The 20,274-nt window shown below is 35.8% G+C and overlaps 1 protein-coding gene across 1 annotated transcript in view; it reads right to left on the reverse strand.

Annotated features, from left to right (window-relative positions):
• LOC100374431 (atrial natriuretic peptide receptor 1-like) overlaps positions 1 to 20,274 on the reverse strand; it is a 64,609-nt gene that overhangs the window by 31,858 nt on the left and 12,477 nt on the right. The window contains exons 2-6 of the mRNA XM_078011558.2: positions 10,205 to 10,314; positions 8,490 to 8,641; positions 2,166 to 2,364; positions 895 to 1,094; positions 527 to 634 (exon numbers count right to left, since the gene is read on the reverse strand). Of these exons, the coding sequence (XP_077867684.1) occupies positions 527 to 634; positions 895 to 1,094; positions 2,166 to 2,364; positions 8,490 to 8,641; positions 10,205 to 10,314 (769 nt within the window). The remainder of the gene's footprint in view (positions 1 to 526; positions 635 to 894; positions 1,095 to 2,165; positions 2,365 to 8,489; positions 8,642 to 10,204; positions 10,315 to 20,274) is intronic.

A 20,274-nucleotide genomic window follows, 5' to 3' on the forward strand; every position in this document is an offset into this window, starting at 1 on the left:
TTCAGTTTGGGGCTGCATTTGTTTTCAGATATGCCTTTCATTTTATGAGACTTGTGTTATTTTTGTTTAATATTTGTTTAATATTCCATGCATTAGTTTAGTAAAAAAAATGCCCTCCCTGTGTTTTAATAGCAAACCCTTGATAGATTAAATATCTTCGCGCGCGAATCTATGCAATGCGAGCACTAAAATGGTAAAAGGGGTAAAAGGTGTCACGTCATATCGAGTCGTGATTCATATTTAGGAGCGCCTATTCGCCACGCTTTATACAGTTACTGCTTGGTTAAATGCATCCATGCAACGAAATAAGTATTAATGTCCTTCGTTATATGTCAAAAAAGACAAAAAGAGCATATTTACGTTCACAGTAATGCAAACAAGAACATTCAAATTGGTAATCCGTGTGTCATGTGATATGCAATAACGGCCGTTCTCGATCGTTATGCGATGGCCGTGATTGGTTACTTGGTTGTGTGCGTCACTTTGGATAGAGCAAGAAGTACTGAGCAATTGTAATAATACATACTCGTATACCAGGTGCAAGTGTATAATTAAATGGAGGCTCTGCCATCTTAATTGGAATGAGATCAAGAAATTCGTCTATTTCTTCGTTGCTGACCGTCGCCATTTCCAGCTACAATGCGAAACGAGAAACAGAAAGAAAGAACAAGAAAAACAACTTTATTCCCGTGCTGCATAAGTTAATTTGCGAAAAATCTACGAACCATTGAAATACTTTTAAATACAGTTATTCAAACATTCCCAATTGTCAATAATGTAAATGAAGTCAATTTACTGATTTTGTTTTTCTGAAATCTTGCTGATTTTACAGATGGTTAAAGCCATACATAACGCCATATGCACCGGAGAATGGTTACATGGACGATACCATACCGTGAGCACCGACTCGTAGGCGTAATAGGCATCAACGTCTCGATCGTCTCCCATCTCCCATGGATTTTGTGGAGTCCGAATATCAGTGAATAATTGATTGAGATTGATAAATACGTAGTCGCCACCTGTCATTCCCTGCTCATGCGCAAACAGCATAAATTTTCTTTCGTTATTCAAGTTGGTAGTGCAGAATATTACAACTGAAAATATGATGGCAATAATAATATATCATTAACATAAAGAACTATTAGTAGATCATATGAAAGTCATTAAAAAATTGTAAATATATATTCTGAAAATCATAAACAAAAATGTATATCATGCAGATCAATAACACATTTTTTGGACAGAAACAATATTCAATATTGCTTTCATCTTTCGGCAAACACTGCAATATAATAACATTATTGTTTTAAATTTATTTGTTAAAGGTTGTCATGTGCAATAATCGCTGGTCAAGCTAGTCAAACAGCCAAATTCTCACACACATATTATATTGCACTGTTCTAATTTGAAAACGCAGACCGTTAAATTTCACAATTTGAGAAAAACGCAAAATGCAGATCCACTATTGCATTATCATAAACACCTTACTCAGATGCTTCTGAATCATTTTGTTTAAAAATATTATTTATCCATTTGTTTTGAAATATCTTATAAATATCACTAATTTAATAAATTCCACGCTTTTAAAACTGTGGAATATTTATTAGAGCTAATGTTTTAACTGACACAAACTTGCCTATGGACAAAATAAAAATTACGTAACCTACTCAATTATTATCATTAATCAGTATTTTTGATGTAGTGCTTACGTGACAACTTATACAAATTTTGACATTTTGAAATGATATTGAAAGGCGTCAGGGACTACACCAACATTGTAACACATTCGGTGCAACTCGGAGCGTGGCTTTTTTTATTATATGTATTTCATTCTAGTTTCAGGTGATGTGAAATTGTACAAATTGGTCAAATTATGCTTTGGCATATTGAAGTATGATTACAATATCATGAGACTGTGACGATATTATTGTTGCAATACACAAATGTTTAGAATTTCTCGCCAGAATTTGTCGACTGTTTTGGGAACGCTTAACTTTAAAGCGACTTGCAGCATTTCTGTGTTGGAGTGCGAATTCGTGATGACGCTACTGATTGGTTCATCGTTGTTTGTCTGAAATATAAACGCAATATCCAACTAAGTTACTACACAGATAAAGAAAACACGATCGATTGTGCCTTTAAATTTGGGGGAAATCGTTACTTACTTCTGCCGCGCTGTCGAATCTTCAAGAAAGCCTCTGTCATTTCTTCTGATGACATCTGGTCCCGTAATTTAATGGTGTCTCCGAGGCTGATGTTGTTTGCTCGGAATGACGTCTGCACGGCAGTAGTAGCGTAAACACAAAAATCCACTGATTCCGAGTAAACCATCACGCCCAACCTCCAACCAAATTGATTGAATATCTAAGACACGGGGCAATGAATTATTAGTATTATTTTTACAGGTGTAAGGGGTTAAAATAATTACATACTACTATGTGTAATCCATCGATCAGTGTAATTACAAATGGCAAATCATTTTTATATTGATAATGCTATAATAATATACTATTAAAGTAATGGTCGCATGGTTTAATTACACACACACACACACACACACACACCCACACACACACACACACACACACACACATACTTGTATTGCAATATGTTCCGAGGACTTCATTGGATTAACTTTTAATATAGTTGAATTAACTTTTAATATAGTTGCGATATGAACTCGATTAAAACGCGTTCCTATATAGGGTTGCGTTTTAATTGGAGTTTAATTAAACTCAATTACAATGCAATACAATGGAGAATTGCATTTTAATTAAGTTTAATTAAACAAGAGTTGAATATCCGGTGACTGAACATAGAAATGTTTGCGAAGCTTAGGTTTAGTATCGGGGTAAGGTATGGTACAATTATATTAATATTAATATAACGTGAACCATACCTTCCCCCGATACTAAACCTAAGCTACGCAAAACGTATTAATAATCGAATTAACTATTAATATAAATTATGTTTTCCGAGGACTATGAAAAAGGTCCTCGGAAGGTGTGTATGTCCTCGGAAGTAGCTATATATCTGTATTTTTGTCCTCGCAACATATAGCAATCCAAACACACACGCACACACACACACACACACACACACACACATACTTGTATTGCAATATGTTCCGAGGACTTCATTGGATTAACTTTTAATATAGTTGAATTAAATTTTAATATAGTTGCGATATGAACTCGATTAAAACGCGTTCCTATATAGGGTTGCGTTTTAATTAGAGTTTAATTAAACTCAATTACAATGCAATACAATGGAGAATTGCATTTTAATTAAGTTTAATTAAACAAGAGTTGAATATCCCGTGACTGAACATAGAAATGTTTGCGAAGCTTAGGTTTAGTATCGGGGTAAGGTATGGTATAATTATATTAATATTAATATAACGTGAACCATACCTTCCTCCGATACTAAACCTAAGCTACGCAAAACGTATTAATAATCGAATTAACTATTAATATAAATTATGTTTTCCGAGGACTATGAAAAAGGTCCTCGGAAGGTGTGTATGTCCTCGGAAGTAGCTATATATCTGTATTTTTGTCCTCGCAACATATAGCAATCCAAGTACACACACACACACACACAAATAGAGCTCATATTATGAAAAAAATAAAAGAACAATATTTGTGTAAATAGAAATCTGAATATAATTCTTGAATATTCTGGTATGACTCTGTTTTACATATCAGTCAAGGTTATTGCCTCCGTTTGTTTTCGTTAGCGTTGTTTTATTGGCTTGTCTGTCTGTTCAACTGTCAGCAATATTACGGTAAAAGGTATGGATGGATTGGCCTAAGAATTGTGTCTTTGCCCAAGGTACCTTTGGTCGTGTTTTTGTTAATTCGAGGAAAAATGCTATTATTATTTTATAATTTATATTTATTGTGGATTAATATATATCGCTTAGGTATAAGCATTTCGAAGGAAACGTGGGAAAACAACTTTTAATATAATATAGCGCATGTAGCGCAGATTTTGGTTATTTTGTTTACTATGCTAAATTTAGATTTTTTACCAAGACGGCTATAAAAAAACTGCCGACTCAAAATGTTCAAACTTGCCCATTTTTGTAAGTATAGTCATGGTTTATGTGTCAACTGATATTTTTGTATGATTGTCATGATTTATATTTCCATGCGGTTATAGCGACTTTCACTGGTGACCCCTGGATAATCCACACCTGCTCGTAACTTGTCATGATCAGGTTCATTCGTATGTTAGGGAATTAGTGATTGGAACAACTGGCTGATATAATGGTCAACTATGGAAGTTGGTTAAGTCAACGAGGCACCGATAAGTATGAGAGTTATGTCCGGCATCGGGGGCAATTAATCTGACATTATGGCGTGTTGAGTACTTTGCGTGATTGGCTATATGTGTGGAGGCCACGCCTCGAGCTCTTAAACTTCTCTGTAATAGGCTAACAGTTGGAATGTGAATAAAGTTGATCTGAGTTAGTTGTGGCAAGCTCTCGACGAGACACGAGTATTGATACGGCCGAGAGGGAGTAACAACGCGGCTGAGACCAAATGTGACACGATTCGATTCTCTGCGTGTCCTTGTTCGATAGAAAGGTGGAGAATTCCCCGAACTTGCTACCCCTGACGTGAATGTTTAATAACACTCAATTAAATCTTTCACATGATGATACAAATATTGGTCACATTATGACATACAACAAGTCTATTGACAAAATGGCGTCAATAATCAAAATGACAGACCTTAATAGATCATGAGCTGGTTAGGGAAGCTGGGATAAGTTAACTTTATCACCTCCACCCCCTCTAAGGAATTGGGCATACAATCGGATTTTGAAATTCTACCATGTAATACGCATGTAGTGCGTCCTGTTCGATATGGGACTCATAGCGACGTATACAACGCGTGTAAAATACATTGTTGGTTTACATGAAATCCGAGCACGCTATGCGCGACGACCAACTAGGTAATAAAATGCCTTTGCTTTTCACAATTAGTCTAGACAACATCCGTGTAATCGGATGCCCTGAAAACACCAATGGAGAGATTATTCCAACACATTTTACAGTTATTATCACTGAAATGAGTGAGAACGTAATTTTGACGTTGATCATTTTGTCATGGAAACGTAAAAACACTGAGTGACTGTTTCAAAACATTTTCAGTTATTTCGATTAAAGAGCAAAAAATAAAAATGTTTGACATCGTTTTAATGAAAACACGTGACTGTATCATTAGGCGACTGAGCATTTGTGGCAGAATATGAAACATAGAGTATTTCGTAGACTATGTGAAACCTATGAACCGTCTGCTCACGATCAAACCGTCTGCACTGACAAAAATAAGCACAATATTCCTTCATATGTCATTGCCATAGTATTGTTGTTGGTAAAACAAATTAACTGTGTTTCTTGCATTCATGGGTGTCGTTTTCACCGGCTACGCAATAAATATATTGACTGTAACAGGATGCATAAATACAGATTTATGTTTGAAATTAAATTTTCTAACCTAAATGTTATTCATTTTGAAATATAATAGTACATGTCTATGATGTAAAATTTAATTTGAGATGGTGATTGTATATTCTTATGATTATTACTCTAAAATACGAATTGTTTTGGCTATTCCGCTATAAACTTACTTGTTAACTGCAATATAAAATCAATATTTTACAACAATCTCTGCATGTACTGAAACCATACAGAAGTCTGTGCAGTGTTTGACTGTTTATATGTTTCTGTTTAGGTATTAGTGATCGTATGTTTTGAAACCAGTTTGCTCAACTTAATGTAGTACCTGGGAAAAACGAAAAACAATAAAGTGCTGTCTAGACATAACCCATACTGACTCCGAGAAAATCAGAGAAAATGTAGCCGATGATTATTATAAACATGGCTGACGTTGATTACTTTATAAATTTATGACGTCACACAACTAGTCGCCTGATGTTAACCCCTCGTATGACGAAAGGTCATTATTGATGCATTAATGTACCGGCTGCACCTTTGATTATTGTTTAGTAAATAACTAAACAAAACAGAATATTGCACTCTCCTCTTCATGTTGAACTGTCGCGGTGAATCTCCACTACACTATAATCTCCACTTCAACTTCCCAAAACCACCCAAAAGATTGATATTTGGTATGTGGGAACATTGAGATGTGTTTTATACGACATTTTGTGTTTATGTTATAAGACAAAACAAAATTGTAATGGTTTATTTCGTTGCCATAGAAACGTATAAGAGTGAAATGGTCAACATATATGTAATAGGTTAATCATCAAAGAGCGTAGGTTTTAAAACATTCTCAAATCATAATTTTGGTTGTTGATGTTATTGTATGGAAACATGTGACAGTGAAATGAACAATAGTTTTATACCAAGGATCCCAGAAATCCCTAAACGACGTATATTTTAAAATTATTATCACCGTAATGAGATATGATAAATTCTGATGGTTGATTTCATTGCCATGGAAACGCATTTCTTTGTAATTTATTTGTAATTTTGTTGTTTGGGTTCAAGTTCCGCCGACAAAGGATTTTTAGAATTCGAAAAGACATCCGGTTCAACTTAAAATCTATTGTTAGCTGGGCAGATGAATACATTCTGAGAAATCCGTTCATAAATAAGAAAGGTGTGAATTGTGGATTAAGGTACTGTCAAGTCATATGTTGAGAAAAAGGTACCGAAAGACTCCGGTATTTCACATTATTCTACGTATTTTTTAATGTATAAATGTTTTGGGGAATTGAGTTATAATTAGGTTTTTACTGCGAAATCGTGAACTGCCAGAATTGGTTGTTACTATTCTGTCCTGCTTCGACTCGTAAAACGAAATGTTCAAACAATTATGTGCTTTTGAAGCATGACCATTCATTTTCTTTATTGAGATCATAACTCTTCGAGAAGGATCTGAATTTCACACCAGCATGTAGCAGCAAACCTCTGTTCTGTGAGAGCGATTATACCATGTGGTGCTATTCACCACATACAGGAAATGTTGACAACATGTCTTACCAGAGTAAACAGGAGTGATCGGCAAAAGAAACATGAAAAAAATTGAATGAGGTGTGATTAAATTTCGAATGAGACAAGCAAGTAAACATACGCACATTCAGATCGTTGCATTTGTGAAAATAATAGAAAGTGTCTCAACCCATAGAAGGTACTACAACAAACGATTTAGTTAGCTTTTTAACTTAATAGTAGTATTTCGATGTTCTTGGAATCCACGGGTGGAATTAATGTTGGACATCTCACAATACTCGCTGTTATCAAATAGACAGGAAGTATGCACGCAATAGTTTCAATCATTTTTTAGTGCTAGCGTTGATATTTTCAGGTAAAGTGATTGCCTGTAATCTGTGGCGCGTCCCAGATTTACGCGTTTAGGAGAATGTGGTTTCATTTACTTCAGATGAAGATCACCAAAAGGCATTCACAGATACAGAAAACCATTGAACGAGGAACAGTTGATGGTCGGTAATATTGTTCATTGTTCACGCAGAAAATTACCTTAGTACTAGCGGGATCTAAACAAAAAAATGAAAGAACACAATCGCAGAAAGACGTGTTCACGCCAATTTGATTCTCACATGCTAATTTCAAGAAATGTATATACATAAACTATGTGAATTTGTGTATGTCATCAAATTAATCTACCTAATTGCTTTTAATAATCTTTCAACAAGTTGCGTAGACACAATTAATTCCAAAGACATCATAAAACATTATGACATTCAATTGGATGAACTCACAAACGTTTTTTAGTTTACTACAACAATTCTTATAATTTGCATTATTTTGACTTTATCTATAACCTAAACTATGTTTTTCAATTTACCATTTTAGACCTACTGTCATCAAAGTAGAGATGTGCCGAGTTATGTCGCGATATGTGTCAGCAAATTGTTTTGTATTAAGTGGCCTAGATGTGGGTACACATACGTAATATGCAGGCTTTATGAGGTGTCTATTGCCATGGTGATGTATTACAAGTTTTATTATTTGTTCAATTGGCTTTACTATTTCCCGGGGCTTTATTGTGTTACGTATATATGTTGAGAAGACGTAACTCTTCTGGGCAAGAACATTCAGTTATGATTCTTTCAATTCAGTGGCGGATCCAGCAAAATGTATTGGGGGGTCCAAGCTTCGCTTAAGATATACGGAGCGTAAATCGCAGAGAAGCTATGCGTAATCCAGATGATATGAATCGTCATGCGTTTGGGAGGGGCCATGGCCCCCCTGCCCCCCCCCCCCTGCCCCCCCCCTCAGGATCAGCCACTGTTTCAATTGAGCACACATCTTTGTATTACCTTATTGCCTTACTTCTTTTAAATGCTGGAATGTCTTGACAACAAACAATATATGCTCGTATTGAAATGAGACATGGGGGTAATGTTGAAATGTGATTTCACTAAAATTACATTGCAACTACGTGTTACTTACACGTGCTACTTACAGTCCGTACAACACACCTACCTGCGCACATAGTTTGCTGACTTTGTTTAATGGGCCCATAATTCGGGCTGAAGTTGTAAACTCCTCCTTGTCGGCTAACTTCGGGTCACGTGACACCCATGCAACAAACGGGAGATTCCAATAAGAAGCGAGATGTCCAGTCGGAATTGCAACTGTAATTATAAATCGACAATTGGGATTTGTATAAATGTCGTAATTACATAGTCAAATACCAATAATACCTATTTTCACCACATGTATCACGCAAATTCCATGCGATATAAGGCCATTTAATAATGTCAATATCACATTTTCAATGACACAAAGCATGCTCGGACAGTGATTGAGAAAAAACAAATTCATCTTTACATTGTCGTCAATGTATTGGGTCGTTAAATTAGACACAGACGACCAACGCTCCACGCACGTTCTCGCCTTGTACTTCAGTAGTGTGGAATCATTTCTGTGTTTTGGGATAATTTTTGACGCATTTTGCAATTAAATTAGGGTTTTGTTTATAATTACATATAATTCACGCGTAATCTGCGTCTTTCAAATACGTTAGTTAAAATAATGTATACATTATACTCCTAATATACTCCTAAAATATATTTAACGGCTCTGCCACAAGTGAACATATAGTAAATTAAAACTAATTATATAATTTGCATTTACAAAGTGATGACAGAATCTCGGTCGTCATTTTTACCTATATGACTTTTTTTCAGAACCTTGTTTCCGATGGATTGTATTACCATGTTGCAGGCGAAAAAAAAAATATTTTTTAATGTCTGTTGTATACAGGATTGTCCAATTCGATGCTTTCAGAAGTCGTACCCTCAAACCTCACTCTAGTAATACACTACTGGTACAACAGTGATCGAACTGTACAACGATGCGTGCTCGGAGTAAATCCATAAAATCCGAATCGGTCTATTCTTTAGGAAATGGTACGATTTGCTGCGACCTAAACTGGGTTTTGCTTCAGGTTTTCTCAAGGGATTGTAAAATATTCACAAACGTTGATTATTATGCGTCACCACTCACTTCCAGATGTGGAAACGATTGAGGAATATAAGTATTTTAAAAGCAAAAGATTGACTTTTCACCTGAGTGTATATCTTCAGGAAATATAATCGGGACACGTAGACATGTATGAGTTTATTCAATCATGAAAAAACTCGTTCGTAATACTATCACGTTACATCTTGAGCTCTACGCGGCTCCCGGCAAGAATATTAGGTATAAAGCTACGATCTCGTGTGCACGTATAGCGCAAAGCGTGATACGTGGCGCGTCTTGTGCAATGCCTGACACGTTTTATGCAAAGCCTGGAGGTGTTGCGCAATGCGTTGTGCGCATTCGCAGGTCCGAAATTCGTTCAATCGTAGTAGATGACAGGTTCTGTTCGTACCATCGATTTATGGGATAAATAAATATGTACCAAATGGTATATGCTCCGTACTTTCCTAGTACAGTTGACTTAATACACATATAGTGTTCTGTTCCAGTCAGTGATAAATATATACATATAGGTTATACTTTTCATACAGGGATCTTTTAGCAGTGGGGAAACCCCTTCGAGTGACGTCATAGTGGGAATTCCCCAGCGCAAATGTGTCAATCGATGAATACGCACAGCATTACGCACCACGACGCACTGCGCTATCCTAGACAGATTTATATGCAATGCGCTTCACATAATACGCGTGCGCAGTATGTGTGCACGGGCTTACCTAAGGAACAGGGCGCTCCAACGAAGAAGTCGACGTTCTCAATGTACCTTAGATCTACAACCATGCCTGTACCAATTCGTGGATTGCAATTAGCAAGTACCCACACCACACTGCCAATGAAATAATATAGTATGTTAATTAATCAGATATATTATTAGGCAGAGCTTTGCCACAAAACTATGTTGCCGGGACGTGCACCACCTAATGTGATTAAAATCTATCTAATTCAGATCTAATTGGAATTTTTTACATTTTTTTTTTATTTCAATTATCATTTTTTGGGAGGGTGTGATATATATATTTTTTTCTGATAGGGAAAGCCCGAAGATGTGAAGGATCTCCTAAGGAAGATCTCGTTCAACACTCGCCACCTTAATAACCGATCAGAGAAGGCTTGATATACAGCCATGGTTGGACTTTAACGCTTGCGCAATCATTGTATACAACGCCTTCTCTGATTGGTTGATTAATCTGGTTGTTTTAAGATCTCACGAAGATCTTCTGATTTTTGAGCGTTCGCAGTTAGTAAAATAAATAATAGAATTAAGAAAATTTGACTAAAAACTATGAACAAAAAGATCTGATTATAATCAGATTGCTCAACTTGAAATACTATACCATGTATTTCTATGGGCTCTGCGCAAGCTGCTGTGGTACGCCGCTTGAAGAGCTGCACAGGTGAAAACAGCGAAAGTCGATAAAACAGCTCAAACTCAACTTTGAAGTAATCCTGAACAACCAAATTTATATATGTGTAGGGGTAGTCTTGTTACACTATTTGGGATATTCTAAACAACGAGTCAAAGTACAGTTTTCTGATCGATTTCGTTCTTTATTTTCACCCGTGGTGGTTGCCAGGGAAATTCTCTAATACAGTAAAACCATTCACTTGCATTTAATTTCACAATTCTGATGCTTCGAGCAATTTTACTGGGTTTTACGTTCACGGATTTAGTAGGAAAACAATGAGTTCTATTGTTATTTTAAATGTTTACCCCGATTTAATTTAGCGAATTATACTTATAAACGAAAAAAATGAATATTCAAAAGCAATTAATAATTAATGCGTTTACAGTACCCACGTGCACTGATTGGTCTGGTGCGTACAATAACAATCAGTGCACGTGTACATTAGTTTGTTTGTTTTTTATTTCATGCAAAATTTGGCATCATTGCTTAGCGTATTGTCGTTATATGAAAACCATCGATCACATTGTGTTTTTATTTGCTGGAGAGCCTGTTTAAGGACCCACCTATCGTTAGACTATATTTTCCCATTAACGAATATTTTCTAATTCGCTCTTATCGCGGACATTTCTGACTATAATGATAGGTTTAAGATGGGCTCACCACACATCGTGAATTACAATACCTCTCATTTGTTCCATTGAACATATATCCTGTCCATCATTAATCAGTCTATTGCAGTTTGCTAAATATCTATCGTTTTGTGCTATTGGACAATTTGCTATTTGAATTGTGAGGATGACCATCTGACTTTCGATTTGTATATGTTGGTTATTTCTACGATATCACATTATACTTTAACCCCTCCCCTCCAATCCCCTCCCTTCAAACAGATCTCCACCCATGGAAGGTACTAACGGAAGGTACTCCCCGTTAGTACCTTCCATGCTCCATCTAAATAGACAGATGAGTGAATAAATAAACAATATACATATATGTTAACATTTTCATCTTCACCTCTTGAAGGACATGATAAACTTAAGAGAATCGTGACATGCGTGATTTTCAAACCAAACTGCCGCAATATGTAACACATAATTGTTCAGAACACCTCCGACACGTGTTGTGTTTGTCCAATCACAGAAGCCGGTGAAAAAGAAAACGAGCGTGACAATTTAATGATTTATTAGTTAGTGTGTGCGCGTGAATGTATGAATACTCATCACTGTATTTAAATAATGTATGTGATCGGACGATACCGTGACTTGTTGGCGTCAAATACTGGGGAAAACGCGTGATATTGATAGAAGCAGTTTGGATATTTTTTTATGAGCACGTAGTTACTCATTTTCACCACGGCATTCCATGAATACGCCGACATTTGCTGAAATATCGCCATGCTAGCTTTGCAATAATGCCTGAAAACCCATTCGACTTCACAACACTTGTTCTTCTACTATTCTCTTCCGTGAAAACATACGTTGCAGCTCATTTTAATCTGTGTTGGAATCAGTTCGTTATGGTTACTATGTCGAATATATATAACGTAATCGTACCTCCTTGACATTTATGTCGCAACCTTTTTATTGGAAGACAAAAACTATGATTGTTTTCTGTAATTTATTTGTCTTATTCAGTGTGCGCAAAGGTTTTATCGAAGTGGTTGTTTTAAACAGAAAAACGTAAACACTATCACCAAAATCGGGAAGTTTTCATTTGAGATGTAAATTATACTACCATGATAAAAACAATATCATTACTCTCATGGATACCATACAACCAATGTGCTTTCTAATACCTACTCGACCAATTAATTCAGTGGTGAAAGTGATTTGGCAATAAGTCTTATTAAAACTAAGTGCTTATTTTGTTTTTATGAGAATCAAAAGAAAAAAATACTTCTTCTTTGTGAACTGTGATAAATAAAATTTCATGATTTGACCTGTTCAAGATGTAATTATTTAAATCTAATGCGCATGTATAATGATTAATCATTGGGTGTCTTTAGATAGAAAGGATTTGAAGGGATCCGATTGGCTACCGCTTCTGGGGCACGTGTGTGAGCATGCGTAGTGCCAACATTTCGTGCAAAATATGTATGATGGTATTCAAACCTTGATTACCAGACCCCCTAAGGATACGGATTGTTTGCATCGAACTTAATCTGAATACATTTTGTTATTTTACTCACCACTTGGATTTCCAAGTTTAAATTAATGAGTCAAAACAAAGTACTGTCTAGACGAACGGTTCTGCGCATGCGTCAACTAAAGTAACATCGGAACCGGGCGGCTCAAAAAAACAGAAGAAATTTAACCCGCCGAGAGGAAAATACGGAAGTAATATGTCACCGAGGGTTGGCATGAAAGCAGATGGAGCAAAGGGAGCCGAGAAACAGGACAGGACGAAAGTGGACGAAATGCTATCGGCATCCAGTGAAAGTGCGGAAGGCCAGAATCAAATAATACAAGATGGCGACCTCCAAAAGGCAATGAAGTTATCCAGTAAAGATCGGTCGGAAATGATGTTGAGATTGCTTTTCTCGATAAGGGAGGCAGTAGACAAGATTGAACCTATGAATCGGCAGATTGAGGAGACAAAACATAAAGTCTCGGAATTAGAAGAATCATTAAATCATATCTACGAATGGGTAGAGGATATCGAAAAAAGAGACCGCAGCGGGGAGACACGTGACAAGATGGTGGACAAACTGAAATTAAAAGTCCGGGAAATGGAAACCAGACTGAGTGATTCAGAAAACAAGAACGACGATTTGGAAAACAGATCGCGACGAATGAACTTAAACTTCCATAACTTCCCAGAAGGAGCAGAAAAACACGAGAAATCGTGTTCAGAATTTATAAAGAAATTCGTCTTGAATCATATGAAGGTCAGAGGTGTCGAAAACCACGTGGCCATTCAAAGAGCTCATAGAGTGCCTTCGTTTCCGTTGCGGTCTGGTAAGCCAAGACGCATAACAGTAGCATTTGTTGACGCAAGTGTATCAAGATCAATATTATTTGCAGCTCCAGGCACACTTAAGAACAACAAGTTCGAAGGAAAGGACATCTTCATAACAGATGACGTGAGTCAAAAAATTATCCAAGATAGGAAAAGATTGATTAAATTTCGTAAAGACTACCAGAAGGAGAATCCAAATAAAAAGAGTTATATCTCATGGAGGGTTCCAGCTACGTGCATGATAGAAGTAGAAGGAAAAATGAAAGCGATTATGGTGAAAGATCTAGAGGAATGAAAGACCACGAGAAAGGAAAGAAGAAGAAAAGCCTAAGAACTTTGTAAGTTTTATCAGCTATCACAGTGTTGAACAGTTCTATAAGGTTTTTTGGAAATTATTTTATTATCTTGTATGCTAATTCCTTGGTGCTATATATGAAGTGGTACTATCTGAGTTAAAGGCGGAGAGAATAAGGATTAAAATAATGAGGTTACCGAGCCGTCCAATAGCGCAGTATCTTGCCTTAAATATCTTAGATTATGTCTATGTTGTTTTTACCGTTTCTTTTGTTAGTATGTTTGTTAGTGTTTTGTGTTCACGAAAAATGGGTGCTACTATTCTTAGGAAATTCCTGTAAAAGCCAAAATATTATGTATGGACTTACAGTTATCAATTCTATCACTTAATACGAGAGGGATGAGAGATTTTAAAAAGAGAAAAAAGATATCTAATTGGATAAAAGCAAAAAAAGTGGATGTGGTTTTCTTGCAGGAAATACACAGTGTGCCAGCGGATGAACAATTTTGGTCAGCTCAATTTAGGGGCAAAATCTGGTATTCACATGGCTCTAATAACAGTAAGGGGGTAATGATTATTGACCGAAATTTAGCTTTGGAGGCTTTAAATATTGTACAAGATAATGAGGGTAGACTTCTTGTTGTTGAATGCAAGATCAATGGATCGCCTTTAATCTTAATGAATACTTATGCACCAAACAGAGAATCGGAACATAAACAATTCTTAGGAAATTTGAGGGATAGACTTGTGGATTTAAATATAAACCCAGACTGTGCAGTTATATGGGGAGGGGACTTAAATTTCACAGTAAACAACATGTTAGATCGATCGGGCAGTGATGCAAGACCTTGGAAGCACTCCATTAAAATATTTAATGATGTCTTAGACCAGTTTAATTTGATAGATATATGGAGGGTCAGAAACCAGAATAAAAAACATTTCACCTGGCGACGCAGGCATCCTTTCATACAACAGAGTAGATTAGACTATTTCATAATATCGGATGTTTTACAAAATGTAACAAAGAAAATAGAAATAATACCAGGAATAGCCTCGGACCACTCAGCAATAGTATTAAGTATCGATGATAAAACTCAGAAACGTGGGCCTGCCTACTGGAGATTTAATTCAGCTTTAACAAGAGATGAGAAGTATAATAATATATTAAAAGATAAAATAAATGAATGGACAGAGGAAATGAAAGAGATAGAGGATAAAAGATTGTTATGGGATATGATTAAATATAAAATTAGAAATTTTACAATTGAATACAGTAAGAAAAAGTCCAAAGAAAATAAAGAAAATTTAAAGCAATTAGAAAATAAAATAAGGGCAGCACAGGTCAGCTGTTCGGTTAATCCTAATATGGAAAATTATTCAATCCTTGAAGATTTAACTAGAGAATTAGAAGAACTCTATAATGTTATAACAGAAGGCTCAATCATACGCTCTAGAGCGATATAGTATGAGAAAGGTGAGAAAAACAACAAGTATTTTTTGAGCCTGGAGAGAGCAAACAAGAAAAGATCTACTATTAAACAGCTGAGAACAAGTGAATTTACAGAGATTAGCCAAGAACAGGACATTTTGAAAGAAATTAAATCATTTTATACAAATTTGTGCAGACAAGAAAATCTTAATAGACAGGAAATTGAAAGGTTTCTGCAAAATCTGGATATTCCTAGGCTGTCTGATCGGTCACAAGATATATGTGAAGGAAAATTGGGGACAGGAGAGGTATTTAATATTTTACCACAAATGAAGGAAAATAAAAGTCCCGGGAATGACGGGTTGACGGTTGAATTTTATAAGGCTTTCTGGCCTATGGTAGGGAAGCTAGTTGTTGATTCACTTAACTATGCGTTTGACAAGGGTGAATTCTCAGAGTCCCAAAAACAAAGTATGATAACCCTAATTGAAAAGTCTGGTCGGGATAAATTATATCTGAAGAACTGGCGCCCCATTTCCCTAATGAACGTAGACATCAAAATGGCCTCCAAGTGTCTTGCGAAACGTCTTGAACAAGTAATACCCCAGTTAATAGGTCCTGCACAGGCGGCCTTTGTTAAAGGACGTAATATAAATGATTATGTAAGATTGATAGATGAGATATACCATTATACAAGGGAAGCCAATCTGGGAAGTATCCTACTGGCAATAGACTTTGAAAAAGCGTTTGACACGGTAAATTGGGTGTATCTTTTCAGAGTTATTGAACAATTTAATTTTGGGCCAACATTCTATAAGTGGATAACTACACTGTACAGTAATATTAAAGGGTGCGTAATGAACAATGGTTCAGTACAGGCTATTTTGAATTGAGAAGGGGAGTGAGACAAGGTGATCCCTTGTCTCCAATGTTATTTGTGTTAGCTTTAGAACCTTTATTGCTAGCAATAAAAAAAAGCCATGATATATCCGGAATTAAAATACGGGAAACCGAAATTAGAGCTGCAGCATTTGCTGATGATATGACGTGTTTTGTATCAAATGTGGAATCCGCTGGCGCACTGTTTGCCTTGCTTAATATATTTAGATCTTGTTCAGGGCTGAAAATAAATAAAGAAAAATCAGAGGGAGCTTGGTTAGGAAAATGGAGAAATAAAAAGGAAAGCATGTTCGGGGTGAAGTGGCCCACGTCTCCCATCAAAATAGTGGGAATTCATTTTTCGTATGATAAAAGGGATAATTATGCAAGAGATGTCAATAAGGCAGTGAGTAACATGAAAATGATCTTCAATTCTTGGAAACGAAGAAAACTGTCCTTATTTGGAAAAGTTCTGATTATAAAAACATTTGGAATATCACAATTCTCGTATATTCTAAATTCAATTACCCTGAAAAAACAGACTATTCAGGAAGTGCATAAAATTATGTATGAATTCCTGTGGGAAGGCAAAGACAAAATAGCTAGAAGTACAATGATGGGAGGCGTGGGCCAGGGAGGTCTGGCTATGCCGAACCTGTATATCATGAAAAAACAACAAAGGATCCTTTGGATCAAACATTACTTAGATCCGGACTTTAACCATCCCTGGAAACTCTTTCTAGACAAGCAGCTTGAACCAGTGGGAGGGGAAATGATCTTCAGGTGCAATTATAATACTAAGGTTTTGCCGGTGAAACTGAGTGAATTTGTCACAGAGACCTTAGATATATGGGCACAAGAAATTAAAGTTTATAAACAGGGTAAAGATCAAATCATATGGAATAATGAAAAAATACTGATTGGGGGAAAATCGGTATATATGGAGGACTTCGTCCGAAATGGAATAATGAAAGTATCTGATCTTTTTGACGCAAATGGTTTGATACCGTGGCAGTCAATAGCACAGGAGGAATTTACCCTAATACATAAATTAAGATGGCTAGGTTTAGCATCAGCTATTCCTGGGGATCTAAAGTATGGAGAAGCAGATCTGGAATCTACTTATTTCAAAATTACAGGAATTCCTATGGATCTGGAAACCTTAACTAAGAAAGCTATCAAAAATGAGTTATGTGAAAGGTCATTTGTTATTCCTACAAGCCAAAACAAACTACAAATGGAATTGAGGGAGGGGTGCATGGAATGGGGAAAAAGATATAAACTTATGATGAAAATGACAACTGAAAGCAAAATGAGAGAATTCCAGTTCAAGCTCCTTCATAATATTTTATATACAAACCAAAAATTACACAAAATAAACCCTCAGAAGTATGTCAGCCCACAGTGTACATTCTGTGACGGGGAAGTCGAAAGCTATGAACATTTGTTTTATGAATGTCAATATGTTATATCTCTCTGGAGTGAAATCCTCTTTTGGTGGGGGGAACCACTTAAATTAAAGTCACCACCAAGTAGATTGTGTATGATTATATCTAACCCAGATGATACTTTGATTGTAAACTTTTTATCTCTGTTGGTAAGAAAACATGTATACTTTTGTAAAATGAAGGAAATGAAGCCACATTTCGTTGGCTTCCTATCTTACTGTAAAAGAATTTACCAATATGTAAGATAAAAAGAGGTACTACTATATATGTATAATAGAATACAGGAAAGAACAACAATGTAATTTCATAACAATGTAATGTATCAATGAAGCGCCTAATAAAAAGTATATAAAAAAAACAAAACAAAAAAAACAAAAAAACAAAAAGTACTGTCTAGACATAATACATACTGACACAATCTAGCCGATGAATTATTATAAACATGGCTGACGTTGATTACTTTAAACGTAAGAAACTACAATAATCGTCACCGATGTTGATAAACAATCGCCAATGCAATCCGTTCGACGACAGATCACCAAACAAACAAAAATGTTGCACGCTGCCCACATTGAACTGCCGTGCTGAATCGATTTCCGCTGTATAAGGAGGGAGCGGTTTACAAACACGAAGTTTAGAAAATTCCTAAATATGCGAATTATGTACAATTTCAAAATATCACAATAAAGAACTTGAAGACACAGACTCGGTATTTAAGTTTTATTGAACAAAATAAACTAATGATCATTATAGGTTGTAATATTCACACACATTAGTTCAGTCTCAATCAATGTATACAAATATAAAACACAGCTGAACATCATAACGGCAAGTCTTATAAAAACAAACAGTAACAAACGATCACCCTATTTGTAATACCAACCTTATTTGTAATAACGATCAATCCCACTTGTACTAACGATCAACCGTATTTGTAATAACAAGCAAGCTTATTTGTGATAACAACCAATTCTATCTGTAATAACGATCCTACGGAATCACTGGAAAAGTATCACTTTTGCAGCCTTACATGTAATTATTCCATCTTCCTTCTTGTTTAATTTCCTGCGTCAAGAGTTAAATGAATTAACAGTTGCTGGAACAACTCTTTGTGACTCGATGTAAGTAAACGATAATAGGCAAGAACGTAGTCCCCCCCCCCCAAATACAATTACAATTATGATCGTAGATTAGTACATATAAACACAAATAATAATAATTTGAATAATTACCATCGTTTAAATTGATTAGCTGGTACTAAGCGGAGAGGCTGAGCAGCCACCAGTCAAAAAAGTTGATATAAATAGTCAAGATTTTATTCGGCGATTCGGCAATGATGTAATGAAGGTTACGTTAAAGTAGCTGATGTCAAATATTTATTACAACATTTACAAACAATAATGTAACGATAGTGTTGTGTGGTAGCCTTGAAAGCGTCTGTTTGTTTTGTACGAGTGTTTGTTCAGTTAGTACAGTGTGGGGATTGAACAGAGTTGATCGATACCGTAATTTTTTCATCACAGCCTAACACTGTGAAACACAAGTATTGCACTCGTCAATCACCCGTCGACTTTTATTTATACGTTTGTTTCTATACTGACATAGGTCGAACAGACGTACGATATGAGGCTGTCCATATTGCTGACAAAATTAGTGTCACACCTACAAACACACGTGTGGCAAATACACTCAAATACACCAGCAAGATTACTTGAAAATATAACAGACTGAATTTTATAGCTATTATTTTTCTTGACCACCTATGCAGTTACCTGAACGAACAGTTCACAGGCACACAAAGTAATAAGTCTAACGTATATTATTTGATTTAAGGATATGCAGAGTAGAAAATGTCCAATCACTGCATCTGTTTCAATTTGATGGTACTTTCCTAGTTTGATTCATTAGTTTTGAATTCTTCAAGTTAATGAGGGTAAATACACTATTTCTTTCCAGGTTTATCAGCCAAATGTCGTCAACTTATTGTATTAGTACGGGCTGTGTTATTTGATAAAAGTGTACATTTACGGTTTGGACAGATCATTGAAACTTAATATGCCGAAGATTTGCAGAATTGTTAAATCACAATTTGCATAGGTTATATAGGCACTTGCAGCCCAAATTCAGTGCCAACAATTTACTCCAGTGTGTTGCTTCAGCACTGAAAGTATGCATTGAATCATACTTTTCCAACATATTTATTTTACTACAAATAGCTGCGACCATTCCTATGACAAGCTGTGAGCGTGAGCGCAGTTTCTCTGCAATGAGAAGGTTGAATACATAATATCAAATGCATGGGACAAGAGATATTGATATGTCTGGCTTTTCTCCACATTCATCGAGAAATCGATATTGATCGTTTTGCGAA

Source organism: Saccoglossus kowalevskii, chromosome 17 (assembly GCF_978046115.1).
Source record: "Saccoglossus kowalevskii chromosome 17, keSacKowa6.1, whole genome shotgun sequence".
Classification (NCBI taxonomy): Eukaryota; Metazoa; Hemichordata; class Enteropneusta; family Harrimaniidae; genus Saccoglossus; species Saccoglossus kowalevskii.